Below are 15,453 nucleotides of genomic sequence, written 5' to 3'. Positions count from 1 at the left end.
GGGATGGAGCTGTCCCAGAGGCTCAGGGATGCTGGGATGTTGGGATGGAGCTGTCCCAGAGGTTCAGGGATGCTGGGATGTTGGGATGGAGCTGTCCCAGAGGCTCAGGGATGCTGGGATGTTGGGATGGAGCTGTCCCAGAGGCTCAGGGATGCTGGGATGTTGGGATGGAGCTGTCCCAGAGGCTCAGGGATGCTGGGATGTTGGGATGGAGCTGTCCCAGAGGCTCAGGGATGCTGGGATGCTCAGCAGCTGCTCTTTGCCCTCTCTCTGTGAACAGGGAGCAGATGTTCCTCCCCCAGGGCTGGCTCCTGCCTTCTGCAGTGGCTGCAGATCAGAGAGAATAGGAATTTTGTTTTAGCTGCATTTCTAACAAAATACAAGCCCAGAGTTAAAGAGGAATGAGAAGCAGCAGTTGGAGCTTACCCAGGAATGTTTTGTTCTCCATGTTTTCGCACTTCCTGTTTAAGAAATAAAATAAAATAAAGGTTTTCAGGATGCTGCTTTCCCTGGGGCTCCAGGCCTCATCCTTCCCTTCAGGAGCAGCTTTGAGTCATTACCTGCTCCCTTGGCTGTGTTCAGATTAAATTTGCTGTAAGCCCTTGAGTTGGTAGTTTTTAATAATTGGCATAATTAAGGCCCCAGTGCTTTATCTCCCACCTCTCTGTATCAGGGCTGTACTGCAAGGCCTGATCACTGGATCTACTGGGCCACTCACTTTGCTGAGAGATGTTCAAATCAAATGTCATTTTTGAGATGTTTAGTTGGGAGAAATTCTGAGGAAAAGTGTGCAGGCTGTGCACAATAATCAGTGCTGCTGGATGGCTGCCTCAGTTCAGCAGGAGTTGAGAAGGGGTTTCAGAAACCCCAAATAAGTGGGATTTGAGGGTGGTGTTTTCTCTGGCTTTGGAGTGTTGGAGGTGCAGATTAAATTCCTGCTTTCAGGATGATGACGTATCAGAGTTGTACAGATACACCTCAGCAACAGAAGACCAATAAAAAGATTGCTGCTTAATCTGTATTTATAGAGGGCAAAGTCCTCTGTTGCCATCAGTGCCACCACTGAGGAGTCCAAACCCAAGGAAACGTGGGGTTGTTGTTTGGAGCCTTTCTGGGGCTGGAACTCTCCGAGGTTGTGTTTTATGGAAACATTGCACGGGTGACTGACTTCTCCATAAAATCATTTGTTCCATGCCCTGTGTTTTCCAGCTTCCTTTAATCCATTAACAGGTAAAGAGGAATATTTAGCAGTGTTTGATTCTACTCTAAACAAGTTTCCAACAACGAGAGAGGTGTTTTCATAACAGAAATGCCTGTTGAGAAATCCACGGCTGAGCAGTCGCGTGTCCTGTGCCTCCTGAGTGCTGTAATGCAGGAAAATGTCTTTGTACAATATTGGCCTTTTAGGAAGAATGTAAACAGGTTTTTATTTTTATAGTATTTTGCGATTAGCATGGCTGACAAACTTCTTGCTTGTTGCTGAGCCAAAAATAGAGCATAAAATCTAAAATGGAAAAATAAACCGTGAGGAAAGATTTTAATCCAGCACTTACCATCTGTGAGCTCTGCTCCACTGAGCTGATCATAAAACTTCCACTGGTTTCTTTTCTTTCTGCTTTCCTTTTTTCTTAGTTTTCTGTAAACTGAGGTGAAATCTTTTGTTCTCCCACTGCAGTTTCTGGCCAGTTGTCTGCATTTGGTGGCTTTTTGGCCGTGTCACCTTTGTGCTCTGTTGCTGTTCTGGGTCAGTCATATGCAGCATTGTCCACCTGGAGCTGAGAACAAATGAAAGGCCCTTTAATTACCTGATTGCAAAGCTGGGGGCCACACAGAAGCTTCAGCATTCCCCAAACCTCTGAGCCCCCATCCTGGATTGATCTGCTGCCGTGGGGTGTGGGGCTGCCTTGCTCCAGAGGAGGATTTTGGCTGCCTCAGCCTGGGTGCTCTCTGTTGCACCTGGTGGTGTTTGGGAGCAAACAAGGTTCAGTCTTCTCTGCTGGCCCTGCAGAGTTGCTGCTGTCTCTGTGTCCCCAAGCCAGCAGGACTGAGAGTGAGCAGCTGTCCCTCTCTGCTGCCCATGGGAGCTGGGGTCACTGGCCGTTGCAAGCAAGAGGCACAGCAAATCTTAGTTAAGATGACTTGCATTGTTAATTGCAGTTAGTGTTTTTTCTGCATAACTGGAATGAAGAGAACATCTGAGGAGGACAAACTCAGAGGATAATGTGAGTTAGAGTTGGGAAGGGGTGGGGAGAAAGACCAGGAGGGTTCCTGCAAGCCTGGGGTTTGTTTGCAGTAGGGAAGAATGACTGAATTACATTTTTACTGAGAACAGACACATCTGGATCTTGGGCAGGTCAGTGGTGAGAAAGGATTGGGAGTCCTGGGTGCTGCTGAGAGGGAAATGGAGCAATCTGAATTTCTTTGGGGTGTTAAGTTTCAAGTCTAGAGCAGTTCAGTGCAGGGAATGTGTCAACCTGTAGTAACTTTCTCTCTGATCCAGGTAGCTGGGAAAGAAACCCAATGGCAAAAGAAGCTGGTGCCTGTACTTTTATTGAAGATCAGAGGAAAGGGCTGGAAATTTATCTGGAAAATATTGAAATGTGCTGAAATGTTTTGCCTATATAAATAAGTGTGTTTATAAAGAGTTGAAAGACAGCTTTCTATATTCATCAGCATTAATGCTTTGGAATAGTGTTTGTGGAACTGTTGCACTGTTTTGTAAGCAGCCTGGAGTGACTCCTGGCTCTCTGGGCTTGCAGAGCCCTTCACACCTGTGCAGTAAAAGTTAAATATATTGTCATGAAGCAGCATGAAATGTCATGCAGCTCAAACAGAGCAGGCCAGTGACAACCTCTGTGTTCCCCCAGGTCAATGTGGCCATCAGGTCATCGCTGCAGAGCCTCAGGGAGAAGATTGAGCAGCTGAGGGAGCTGCTGCTGCGGGCAGTGTCAACACGCCAGATGTATCTGTAAACAGCAGCCCTGCCCCTCTGGGCTTGGGGCAAAATGTGCTCTCATTCCTCTGCCACTGGGTTTCCCCTCATTCCCTTTGCAGGAGACTTTGTCACCAGAACTTTCTCTGTGCTGCTGGCTGTTATTTTCATGGCAGCTGCAGCACAGGAAGGGCTGGGCACCTCTGGGGTGCAGCCAGGGAGTGAACCTGGCTCTGGTCACCTCTGTGTCCCCATCCTTAACAGGATGGGCTGAGAGGAGCTCAATGAGATGTCTGAGATGTCTGAGCCACCTGAGAGCTGCCCTGGTGCTGTCTGTGCTGTGCAGGCACTGCCAGTGTATGGGCAAGGTCACTTGTCTAGCACCAAACTGACCAGGTGGCATTGTCTCCTGGCATTGTCTCCTGGCATTGTCTCCTGGCACTGTCTCTTGGCCAGGCCTTGCTGAAAGGAAGGAGAAGCTTTGTTCAGACTGTGGCAGGGCTGGGGTATCCTGACTTTGTCTGACTTGAGAAACAACAGGGCTGCAGCTTCACACTGATATCAAACTGCAAATACGCCTTGGGAGGAAATCTCAGGTTTTTTTTCTAGGAGTGTTACCCCAGGGCCAGACTGGGATATGCAGGAAGAGCCAGGTTAAGGAGTCCCAGGCATGTCCATCTCCCTGAAGACATCCAGAAGCAGTCTAGTTTGAGGGAGGAAAGTTTAATTTCAGCCTAGCACAGCAGAAATCCCTCCTGAGCCCTGAGTGCTGTGTGGTGGCCAGAGCTGAACTCCCCAGCCCAGTGGCTGCTTGAGCAGGCAGATGCTGCTGCTGTGGCAGAAAACACACACAGACCAGTTCAGCCATTGCTGAACACATTCAGCAGTAGAAGAGAGAGTTAGAAGTCCCTCAGGATGTCACTAAGGTTAATGAAGAGAAGCCCACAGAGCTCCCCTGTGGAAGCCACAGCTCTTTAGAGGCACTGTGTGAATTGTTCCTCTGCTCCCCAGCGGCTGTCGGGTGCTCTGCTCATGGATTGCAAGTGGAAACAGATGCTCAAAGGAAAATACTGTTTTTTCTCTGATCCCATGGCTGGGAGCTGCTCCCCTGGTCTGTGTGAGGAGCCTGCAGTGAAGTGAGATGAGAAATCCCCTGCTGATCTGAAAGGCTGTTCTGCCTGGCCCTGCCCTGCTGGTGACAGTGCAGTTTGGAGCTCTTTTAAGAAATCTCCTCCTTCCCTGAGCTTACCCTGTGCAGTACTGTAACATTGTCAGTGTTGGAGACCAGCAAATAAACAAAGAATGACTTTGGTTGGATTTTGGAGTGGGAAATGCTATTCTTAATGCTAATTTGGCAGTAAATGTCCTTTCAGTTCTCTAATTACTTTGAGATGATGACAAAGATCATTCTATGGCCACTGTATGAAACCTTTTGTTTGAGATATGTAAAGATCAGAAACACATTTAGAATAACAGCAGGTTTCATTCACAAAAATGTGACCAATCCTCTTAGATCTTGGAGCCTTTTTTTTTTTTTTTTTTTTTTTTTGTTAAAATGGTTAATTTTGATGATCAGGGAGTCTAATTTATTTTAAGAATGTGTAACAAGTGTTATTTTATATGATGAAATGAAAGCTTTTCGGTGTTTCTGAGTTTGGTCCTTAACCCAGAGCCATCAGCACACAGCTGGAGGGAGACAGGAGGCAGAATTTGGTGGACGAGCTCCTGACACGGCACAAACAGCTCGAGGCATCCTACAGGAACGAGGGCCCGGAGCCAGACGTGAGCAGGTACGGCACTGTCCCCCCAAATCCCAGCAGGGTCTGTGCTCTGGGTGCATCTCAGGTGCTAACTGAGCTGGCTGACCCCTGCAGGTAACAGCAGGAGATGGATTTGCTCAGAAGGGATGTGTTTGTGTCCCTGGCAGCAGATTCCTGGCAGCGCTGTGAGTGGCAGCTCCTGGGCACTGGTTTTGGTGGCACTCAGAGTTCAGCTGGGAGTTTCCTGCATTCCTGTGTGTATTTATGTTTGCTGGGGGCCTCTTCAGTGAGGTGGGGAAGGGTTTGGCTTTGGTGCTTGTGTTCCCTGGTGTGTTTTACACCCAAAGCTGGGCTGCCCTTGTTGCCCAGAGCAGCTGGGGCTGCCCCTGGATCCCTGGCAGTGCCCAAGGCTGGGTTGGGCACTGGGGCTTGGAGCAGCTTGGGATTGTGGAAGGTGTCCCTGCCCATGGCAGGATGATCTGCAAGGTCCTGCCAAGCCAAACCATTCTCTAATATGTGACTGTGATTTGTTTGTCATCTTTAGGTATCCATACAGCAGGGCAGCACCTGCTGCAGGTGATAAACCTTCAGGCTGGGCTTGAACCCAAACAATTGTTCAAGGTTTGGATTCTCCAGAGCTCAGGGCAGCTCCTGTTGTTGTGTTGGCTCTTAAATCTATCACTGAGTCACCCAAAACAAGTAAAACAGCCAGGAGGCAAAACGTGGGGCTGTGATGTGGGAGAGCTCCTGTGTGTCCCCTGCTCTGAGCAGTCCCTGAGCTGGTGTGGCTGTTGTGGCCATCCCTGCTGTGGCAGGGCAGTGGTGGCAAGGTGCTGCTTCAGGGGTTCAGCCTTGGGCTGCCCCAGCCAGAAGGTGTTGAGGCAAATGGGAGGAAAATACCAAAATCCCATGATAATTTCAAGCCCCATTAGAAACAATCAAGGAATCCAGTATTTTCCAGCAGAAGATAACATCAGAGTATTTATTTGCTAGTGTTGCAAGGCTTGATGTTTTATAGTTCTCTTTTAACTTCTTTTATTAAAAATGTATAAAACTATGCCAAATATTCTGTCTGGTGAGTTCACAGCTCTTCCATGGTCTCCCCTGTGGCTCTGGGTTTCAGGGGCTCAGGCAGAGACAGCTCAGGCCTTGAGTTTTGTGCCAGGAAATCCAACTTTGCTCTCTTGCCTGAGCCTGGGCTCTGTGTGGGTCTGTAGGGAAGGGGCTTGGAGAGATCTTGGAAGGACTTTGGAGGATCTTGGAAGGATCCTGGCAGGACCTGGCAGGAGCTGGTCTCAGGCAGGGAGCCCCCAGGGTCTGCAGGGCTCAGCTCCCAGCTCAGGGTCCCTCTGAAATCCTTGCAGAGTCCTGGCCCAGCTTTGGGATTCCGGAGGTGGCAGAGCCCACCCTGGAATGTGCCTGGAGCTGACACTCAGCTTTTCCCTGCATTAGAAAAATCAGCACCTGGAGTTTGATGAAGCTGAGCAGTGACACTTGCCTGGCTTGTGCTGCTTTTCCATATCTAATCCAGCCCTGATGTGACAGCCCACGGTGCCCAGGTCCTGCTCTTGCCAGCAGCCCTTCCTTTCATTAAGCTTCCTGCACCACTGATCACATATTTATTGTCCCAGGGCCTGGGGCTGGGAGGTTTTCCCTGGAATTAAGCTGCTTTGCGTTTGGTCACCACTCAGTGAGTTTTACATCCTTTGAAAGCTGCTCTGAAGCTGTTTCTGGGGTGCAGGGCTGTGCTTCCATGCTCTCAGGTTTGATCCCAAGTGACAACTGCAGGCAGGACGCTCCGTGGCTGGGGACAGAATTCCTGCCCCTTCTGGCCTTAATTAAGGTGCCACTGGAATTTTCCAGGGCAAGGTTGTGCTGTTTGCCTGCCTCCCCTTGAGCAGGGCTGGTTACATTTCCTTTAACTGTCTTGTAATAACAATTTCAGTATCTTCTGCCCCCTTTCTCCTTGGGAGAGATCTGTGCAGGTTGTCAGAGCAGGGGCTTTAACGGGGCAGAATTCCCAGGGTTTCACTCCATTCCAAAGGCAGGGGTGGGAAAAGCAACCAGGAATGTTGGCTTTCTGGATGTCACATGTCAAACTTCTAGAGTATTTAAACATTTGTGGAGACAGGAATGGCAATATTCCTGCTCCTGTCTGACCAGGTCTCAGGCTGGAGAAGCCCATGTCAGTCACCAGAGAATCAATAAATTAACTGGCCTTCCTCGATGTCTCTTGGAATTCCTCAAAAATAAAGGCAACTTCTGGTGTTTGTGGGACACAAAGCACCTTCAGTAAGAGCTACCCAGGTACATTTTAGAAGAGTCTATATTTTTTTTCCTCTTCAGTGTGGGTCACCATTTTTCCTGGTTGAACACTTTCCTGACAGATGGAAGGTATTTCAGCCTTGATCCAAACAGGAATTTTGCCTGATGCCAAACAGGCTTCAGTCCATGAGTGCCTGGTTTCAGGTGTCAAATGCTTTTGGAAATGTGGCTGTGGTTTGTGGGGGGCAAGTGCTCTTGAGGAAATGAGATCAACAGGAGTTGTTTAGAGTCCTGTGGAAGTCCTTCCTGGTGTCCTTCCTACCTCCCAGCTCCTGCTGCAGCCTCCTGAGCTGGGATGGGGCTGGCCTCAGTTCTGGAAGGGTGGGAAAAGAGGGAATTGTCCATCCAGGAGAAGACCTGAGTGCCAGGATCAGATCCAGGGTTGGGCTGGGGCTTTCCAGGACTGATCTGCCTTTGGCTGTGTGGTCAGGATTGCCCAGCACCCTCCTCAGCCAGCACCTGCAGCTCCCAGTCCTTGAAGCAGTGGGACCAGTGAAGCCAGCCACAGGGAAATGGTGTCAAGAGCAACATGGAATTTCCGGGAACATGGGAATAGCAGTTCTTGTGCTGGTGGGGCTGCAAGTCCTCTGCCAGATGCAGGGAATGCTGGAGGCTGCCCATCAGGAGAGGTTCTTGTGGGGAAATCTCCACCTGGGACAGTGCCTGGAGGGGATTTTGGAAGGGCCTCTCATGGGTTTTTGGAGAGATAGTGACGATTTCTGTTTTGTATGTTAAAATTATGTTTGTTTTATTTATTAGCTTGGAGCTTCCTAAAAATACAGAGTGAGCACTGTAAGTGAGAGAATGCCCCAGTGCAGCAGCAGCCCTGTGGAGAGTGACCTGTGAAGCCAGGCTGGGGTGTCCTGGGTGCTTCAAAGAGCCCCTCTGTAGTTCAGGGAATGTTAAGTGATCATCCACCCAATTGTCATATGACCCAGGTTTTGTTTAAGACTCAGTCTTGCTGATCAGTCTTGTGAAGCCCTAAGCCTTGATGTGTGGCCTTGGCCTAAAGTAAGTGCTGGTTGAGTAATCTAAGTTACTTGGGAGGTGTTCGAAGAATTATCAGTGAAACAATAAGACAAGCCCTCCCTTGTTAGGCAGTGCCAGAGCTCCCTGATTTTAAACCCCATCACCTTTTATACTCAGGCGCATTGCTGAGCCTTGTAATTACTTAAATCTGCTCCCATCATCAAAAGCCATCCCCACACTCCAGTGAGGCTCCCAAGATTTGTGTGATTAACTTGGCGGAGGCAGTGGGTGGCTAATTGGATAAGCTTTAATCTTCACACCAGCCAGGCGAGGCAGGGCAGGATCAGAGGCAGGAGGAAGTTCTGCTGGGCTGTGTGGGAAGGCAGTTACCAAACATGTCACAAAGATTATTGTAACCAGCAGACCACTTGTCATGACCCAACCTACAAGAATAGGGCACAGCACTGGTGGGAGGGAGAGAGACAGAGCCGCAAATTATTTCAAATTTGCTTGCCTTGGCTGTTTTTTAACAGGCAGAAATAGTTGTGCTCTTTTTAACAAGCAGAGAGCTTTATGTTCCCTTTGCTTTAGTTAAACAGCTTTGTCAGGTGTTGTTACCCTGGATTTTGTGTCCTTCTAATTGAACTGAATTGGGTGAGCTGCAGAGATGTTTCCATCTTCAGCAGTGTAATGCTTCTGTCATGTTCACAAACCTGCTGCCAGTTGTGAGACTGGGAGGTAAAAGAGCATATTTAATCCCCCAAAGTAGGGAGGAAAGCTGGGTGATGTGTAAAACTGCATTCCTGCTGTAAGTTTTTCTAATCAAACCTGATTGCCAGCCTCGATAAACACATGGGAATTGGATGGATGGAGGTGCAGGGCTGGAATGCAGAGGAGTCCCAGCTCCTCTCTGCTGTTGCCCTTGACACCCAGCTGGTCGTGGCACAGCAGGGCTGGCTCTGCTTTGGTGTTCAGCATCGCTGGAGTGGTTAAGGGAGATGCTGAGATTTATAAAAAGTGCTTTTTTTAGCCACTTTTATTAAAAAAATGTTTGTTTTTTTTTCTTTCCATTTTTCATTCTGACTTTGCCTTGAGCTGGAGTGCAGTGCCCACGTTGCAGTGGCCAGGGAGAGGAGCTGAGGAGCTCTCGTGTGTGGCTGATTTTCCAGCAGTGCTGCTCTATCCCACGGCCAGGAGATGTCCCCAGCTGCCCGGGATTCCTGCAGGAGCTCCGGGCCCAGCTCTGGGCTGTGCTCAGACACCTCCAGTGCCAGCAGGGCCCTGACCCCTCCTGGCCCCGCTGTCCTTGGGCACAGTGACCTCCTGGCCCGGGGCTTTGGCCACAGAGCGATGTCAGCAGCTGTGGGCACCGGGCAGCATCTCTGCAGAGCAGCTCCATCAAAACTCAATTCAAAACACCAAAACAACTGCAACATTCCAATTTATGTTGTGGTGTAACTAAAAATCATTGAGAATTTGAGAGATCCTAAAAACTCTCTCTGTTCTTGGGCTGTTTGTGGAAGTGCTCTGGGAAAGAGCAGGGAAAAGGTAAAATGGGAATGAAATAAAGAGCATAAAGAAAGGAAAGCAGAAAGCAAAAACTCCAACTTGTGAACATCTGGGGGGAAGCACCTTACCATGCCTCCTCCCAAAGCTGGGTTGCAGTTGTGGGCTCAGGGGACTCTCAGTTTGTCATGAGGTTTGTCTTGTGGGAGAAACCAGTGAGGAGCTGAAAGGCACAAACCAAAAATCTGGTACTGAGGAAATATTTAAGTGGGGTTTCATTTTATTGCTTGGATTTATGTGCCCTGGACATGGAAAACTTGTTTTCTGTGCTCACCAGGGAAGTGTCTGTAATGTGAACAATCTCAAGTCATAATTCTTTGAAAAGAAAACCCATTATTTAATTACTCTTTTATTTAAGAGTGTGTGTTCCTGGCTTCTCGTTCAGGTTGATGCCAGACTAGGAAATGCAGGAAGGGAGCTGTGTCCATCTACAGTTCTCGAAATTCAGGAATGTTCTTGGTTAGGTTTGGTCAGGATTGCAGAGAATTAAAAGTCTCATCTGATTTGCATGTCTGTTAACAAGTGCATTCTTTTACTGTTTGAGGCTGTAGCAGTATTTTTATAAGTTTGTGCATTGATCACGTAGTAAATACAGAAATAATGTGTATTCCCAGGAATGTTCTGTGTGCTACACAACCTTTTCTAAACAACCTTTTCTATGGATATATTATACAATCAGTGGATATATTGTACAGTCTGTGTATCCCTGTAAAAGGAATTCTCTCCTTGGATCCACTTGGATTTGTTGGATTTGTTATTGGGGATTGCTTTTGGCTGATTGCTCCTGGGATTGCAGAGAGCCCTGTGGAGTGCTCAGCCCTGTGTGCTGCTGTCTGCCAGGGGGTTGGGGTTGGAAATCACTCTCTGGAACTTTTTTCAGATCCAGCCTCATGGCAGGAGGGGCCAAACGAGGCAACACCAACCCCTGGCTCTTGGAAGAATCAGAGGAGACCAGAGGACTTGGCTTTGATGAGCTCAGGCAGCAGCAGAGAAGGATCATTGAAGGTACAAGAGCCTTTCTGGTTGTTCTGAGCATCTCTGGAACTCTGAGAGGAGCCTTTGAACCTCAACCCACCAACCTGGCTGAAGTTTTATTATTTATTATCTACAGATGTCAAGTGCAGCAGCTCCAGGCAGCTGCTTTCTGTATTTGCAGGAGCAGCATTGTGCTTGCAATGTTCTTAACTGGATGCAACTTCTTAAATTGAATTTTGGAGGTTGTGATTTTGCCCATATTCATGGCTCTGGTATGCAGTGTGATCACATAACTGCTCTGGGTGTAGGGGTGTTGCTGGGTGCATTAAATGTCTTGTTGAATTGGAATGAGGGAAGAATTAGCTCATCCAAAAAGGGTCTTTAGATTTTGGCCCTCTGCACCTATCAGGAACCTCCAACTTTGGAAGTGTTGGGAAACCTCAGTCTGAGGAGGTCAGGTGGTTAATGAGGTCATTTCCAGGCAATTCAAGTATTGGAAGTGATGGAATGAAATCAGATAAAGCCTGCTTCAGTCTGCATGGGAACAACTTGTGTGCAGCTGAGGAGAATCTGCATGGTCCAGGAGGAACCTCAGCTGCGTTTTTAATTACATTATAGGTAATGGAGCTGAGGCTGAGTGAGGTGCTGGAGGGCTCTGGGAGTGAAGGGTGTCCTGGCCACCCCATCTGGGCATCCCTGCTGTGCCCTGGGCACCCTCTGCAGCTCCTCCTGTGCCACTCGTGGCTGCTCTGGGCAGGGAGAGGCTGAGGGGCTCCCTGGTGCCTGCAGGGCACAGGGATTTGGTTCTTCACACAGGAGTGTGGGAGCACATCTCACTTGGACTGCCCTCACCCCCTCTCCCTCTTGCAGCTTTAAAAATCTCTTTGAATTCTTTGGTGTTTGCATCACCTGTTTTCTTTTATTCATGTTAAAAGTTGCTCGGAAAATTTAAAAAGGCTAATCAGGAGCTCAGGGTGTGTGCCAGAAAGTCCCTGCATTTCTGATTGAGTAACAGCTGAATGTGAAATTCTTGGATTTCTTTTTTTGTGTGTTTTTTTTGTTTTTTGTTTTTTTTTGGATCCTCAGCAAAATGACCCAGCCAGAGCAGGGAAATTATTTACCCATCATTCACATTATTTCAAGAGTGCTGTTGTCATAAAGATTCATTTTCATGTTGTGTTAATGTGTTTTTCTTAATACATTTTAGCCCTTTAAGCACAGAGCAGAGTAGATTTTTTTTTTCTTCACTTCTGCCTATTTTATGTAGCCTGGCATTTATTTCAGCAACTTTCTAAAGTAGTTTAATATATTTTCCTGGTGCAGAACAAGATGCTGGACTCGATGCTCTCTCTTCAATCATATCCAGGCAAAAACAAATGGGGCAGGAAATTGGGAATGAGCTGGATGAGCAGAACGGTAAGGACAAGATTTGCCTCACTTTTTATGTAAGACCAGGATTTGTTTTCTTCTGTCCTCACACAATTTCTCCTTCTGCCCACACAGCAAGTAGCTGACACTGAAGGTTTATGTTCAAGCACCCAGTGCAGATTGTGCCCATTCATCCCTTGATTTTGTTGTGCCTCCCTCCATTCCCTGTGGGCTGTGCCCAACACTTGGGGAGTTTCCCCAAGCCTGACTTTTGAACAAAGAGATTGGTGATTACTGCTCCAAAGCACAGAATTGATTCTGTGCTCCATCTTCTGCATTTTTCTATTTTATGACAGTTTTTGTGTGTTGCAGGGCTTCCTTCACTCGAGCATTCTCATTCTGTGTCTTTCCTGGTGATCTGAATGGAAATGCCTTGAGCAGTGACTAAAGGAGAAGCATTGCATTGCTTGCTCCAAATGATTGGGTTTGTGGCGTGAATGTAGATCAAATTAAGTGCAATATTGAACCAGGAGAGCACCTATTTCCTTTCAGAGGAGCCAGTGGCCAAGTGGAATTGCTCTCCTGTTTGCCACAGCTAGATCTGGGAGGGAGAGGAAATCCTTAGAATATGTCCTTGTTTATTAATCTTAAGGTTGTTAAGGAAGGGTTTGTGCAGCTGGGAGAGACTGGGCTCAGTGCTCTTGTCATGTTTTGGTCCTCAGCCTCATGTGTGGAAAGACATTTTCAATTAGTGGTCTCATAGGTTTTTTTATTAATCATTGCTTAAAAAGTCATATTAATTGCTCTTTTTTTTGCTCTAAATAGGAAACAGGTGGGAAGCATGAGCATGTTTATGGACTCTCTGTGAAACTTTGGTTTCTCCTCAGGAAAATACACGATCTGTGTCCCATTTCTCTGTTGAGGGTTGGGGATGGTGCCCCAAATTCTTATGTTTTGGGGACCCTGAAGGTTCTGTGTTTTGTGCCATTGCATTTTTGTCAGACTTCTAGCAATGAGGCCATCTGTGAAACTGAGTATGTTTAACCCTCCTTTTTACAAATAATGCAAGTAGTGCTGGTGTTGTTTGTCTTACAGACAGTTACAAAGCCTTGAGCAAAATTCCTGTTTCCACAGGAGCTCTACCTTGGGCTAGAGGCAGCTCTTTCTCCAGAGAGGGAAACTCCTGAGTGCTTGGGCAAGGAAGAGGCGAGGGCTGTGTGTGCTGGTCCTGAGGAGGCTGCTCAGAGCTGGAGCTCTGCTCGTGTCCCACAGCCACGGGCAGCAGACCTGCCAGCCCTGTGGGAGCAGCATCAGGAGAGGTTGAAGCTGTCCAAAAGAGTTGGGAAATAAAAAGAAGAGCCTGACTTGACAGATGTGGGGGCAGATCACTCAGCACTTGGCTTCATCCCTGCCGGGCAAGTGGAACTCCCATGTTTCCGCTGACTTTATGCAATCCCTTTTTTTTGGGCTTTTTTGGCGGACATGGGGGGGATAAGGTCAGACATTTTGTTGCCACTGGCACCCTGGAAAAGCTGGAGTCCTTAGCAATATTTTCCAGGGGCTGTTTTCCCTGTGCACATCTTACTTCATGCCCTTAACCATGAGCAGACTTTGCTCAGGCGCTGTGCCAAGCTCGTGTCACTGCTGCACGCTCAGGTTGATGAGGATAACTGCCCTGTAATTTCCCCTTCCCTGGAATCCCTTTCCTTCCCAGTGCTGAGTGATAATGGCATCGTCTGTATTGTGGGGAGGCAGGGGAAGTTCATCTTCATTAAGTGCTGCTTCAACATTTCTTTTTCCTCGAGTCAGATTTTCCATCAAACCGCCCCTTTCTGTGGGAAGCTTGACTTCCACTTCCCTGCCCTGCTGGGATGCTCCCACCTTCTGCAGCTTGTCCTGGTGTTAGGATAAAACCTGGCTTAGCTCAGAAGTAGCTGATAATGTGCATTAATGAATTAGGCTTTAGGGAGTTGGGTACTGATTTTCCAGAGCCGTTCCTCAGGTCTGCTTTTCCCATTCCGTGGCTGTCCGGAGGAGTTTGCTGTCCCAGCTCTCGGGTGCCAGAGGCGCTCTCCCCGCAGTGCCGCCTGGTGTAGCTGTGCCTTTGCGGATGCTCCGGGAGCCAGGCCTGCGTTAATTATGCAGAGTTTACTCCTCGCAGAGCCGCTGCGTGCGAGTTCCTTTGTGTTTGTTCAGTGACTGCAGAACGGTGAAACTTTGCCTTGGGGAGGAGGTGCCTGGGTGGTGCCTGCTCCTCCTGCTGGGCGGAGGGGCAGCAGGAGCAGGGCTGGAGCATCCCTGGCCTTCGGTGGCAGCTGTGCCCGTGGAAAGCTCCCTGGCCATGGAGCAGCCTGCCTTAGCTCCACATCCTTCCACTCATCTCTCCGAGAATCCTCTGGAGCCAGCAGGAAGTGCTCAGCTGGGATCCCTGCAGGATACCCTGGAAAAGCCCATTCCCTCGGAGGGATGTGGGATGTGGCTGGGTCCATCCTTGGCTTCTGTGCAGCATCCAGGTTTTAATGGGAGCCCCAGGTGGTTCTTTCCTCAGGTTTTCACTGTAGCCCTGTCCTGCAGATTTTATGACTCTGCTTAAAGCTGATGGGCCTTTGCAAACCTCCTGTAAAGGACACTTTGCACTGATGAGCAAAATAGAAGCAGGGTACCAGGAGATGTTGTTTCAGGAGATGTTGTTTTTTTTCCAGCCTCAGGAGTCTGCTAGCAGTGGGGATTAGCAGAAGAATTTTCCCATCATTAGCTCCAAATTTGGCCCCAGAAAAACTTTCTGTAATCCTTTCATCTGTTCCATGAAAAAAAAAAAAAGAAAGAAAATAGTGTAAATGGCCTCTGGCCCTGGTGATGAGGCAATCTAATCTAGTGCAATAATTGTGGAAGAATGCTTTCAGAAATTGTGAATGCTGTTTGTTTTACCCTTATAGAGATGTTGTTTTCTCATTGTGACATGCTTGCATGAGAACGGAATACTCTGGAATGGATGGTAAATATTGGGAGCTTGCAAAACTTGCCCTGTTTGGTATTTTTCCCCTGTCAGTGTCCATTTGCTTTGCTCTGTTGAGGATGGGTTCTTTTGCTTCTGGCTCCTCTAAAGCTTAGGGCAGAGCATAAATAAGTTCATAGATAAGCTGTAAAGTCAGACACTTGATGTCTTTTTCCTGGTTAGGAGAATGCTGTTCCCAGTCAGGATGTTCTTAACCAGAACAGATCATTTTGAGTAAACTATCTCTCATTATAATCCTTTAATTATATGGTTATGTAACATTTTGAATTTCTTGTCAAAATCAAGTTTCTGAAACCAAGCAGCAATTGTAGCATTATGTTTTTGTTTACAATAGCTTAGCAAATCAAGGTTGCAGTGTCACCTCTGGTCACAGTGGGTGGCACAAAATCCTCTGGGGGGTGGGACTCGGCTCAGCCTGGTGTGAGATTTTTGTTACCCTGACGCTGCCATCAAAGTGCTGGAGACTGGAGCCCTGTCCTGGCTCTGTACACACCTAGAGAACTGTCCTGGTATCATCAGTAAGGGGAGTGAAAACACTCCTG

At 48.0% G+C, this 15,453-nt stretch overlaps 1 protein-coding gene across 9 annotated transcripts in view; it reads left to right on the top strand.

Annotated features, from left to right (window-relative positions):
* STX8 (syntaxin 8) overlaps positions 1-15,453 on the top strand; it is a 106,798-nt gene that overhangs the window by 1,716 nt on the left and 89,629 nt on the right. For 8 of the 9 annotated variants that reach the window (XR_015277945.1, XM_086857087.1, XM_086857085.1 and 5 more), the window contains exons 3-6: positions 2,868-2,962; positions 4,612-4,722; positions 10,433-10,557; positions 11,851-11,943. Coding sequence is in view for 7 of the 9 variants with exons in the window: in XM_086857087.1 (XP_086713213.1) it covers positions 2,868-2,962; positions 4,612-4,722; positions 10,433-10,557; positions 11,851-11,943 (424 nt within the window). In the remaining 2 variants the exon portion in view is untranslated. Of the gene's footprint in view, positions 1-2,867; positions 2,963-4,611; positions 4,723-10,432; positions 11,146-11,850; positions 11,944-15,453 lie in introns of all 9 variants that reach the window. The other variant, XR_015277946.1, reaches the window with a different exon arrangement.

Source organism: Cyanistes caeruleus, chromosome 19 (assembly GCF_971803275.1).
Source record: "Cyanistes caeruleus chromosome 19, bCyaCae1.hap1.1, whole genome shotgun sequence".
NCBI classification, from domain to species: Eukaryota; Metazoa; Chordata; class Aves; order Passeriformes; family Paridae; genus Cyanistes; species Cyanistes caeruleus.
The sequence above is the reverse complement of the archived record's forward strand: the minus strand, read 5'-3'. Positions and strand labels throughout refer to the sequence as shown.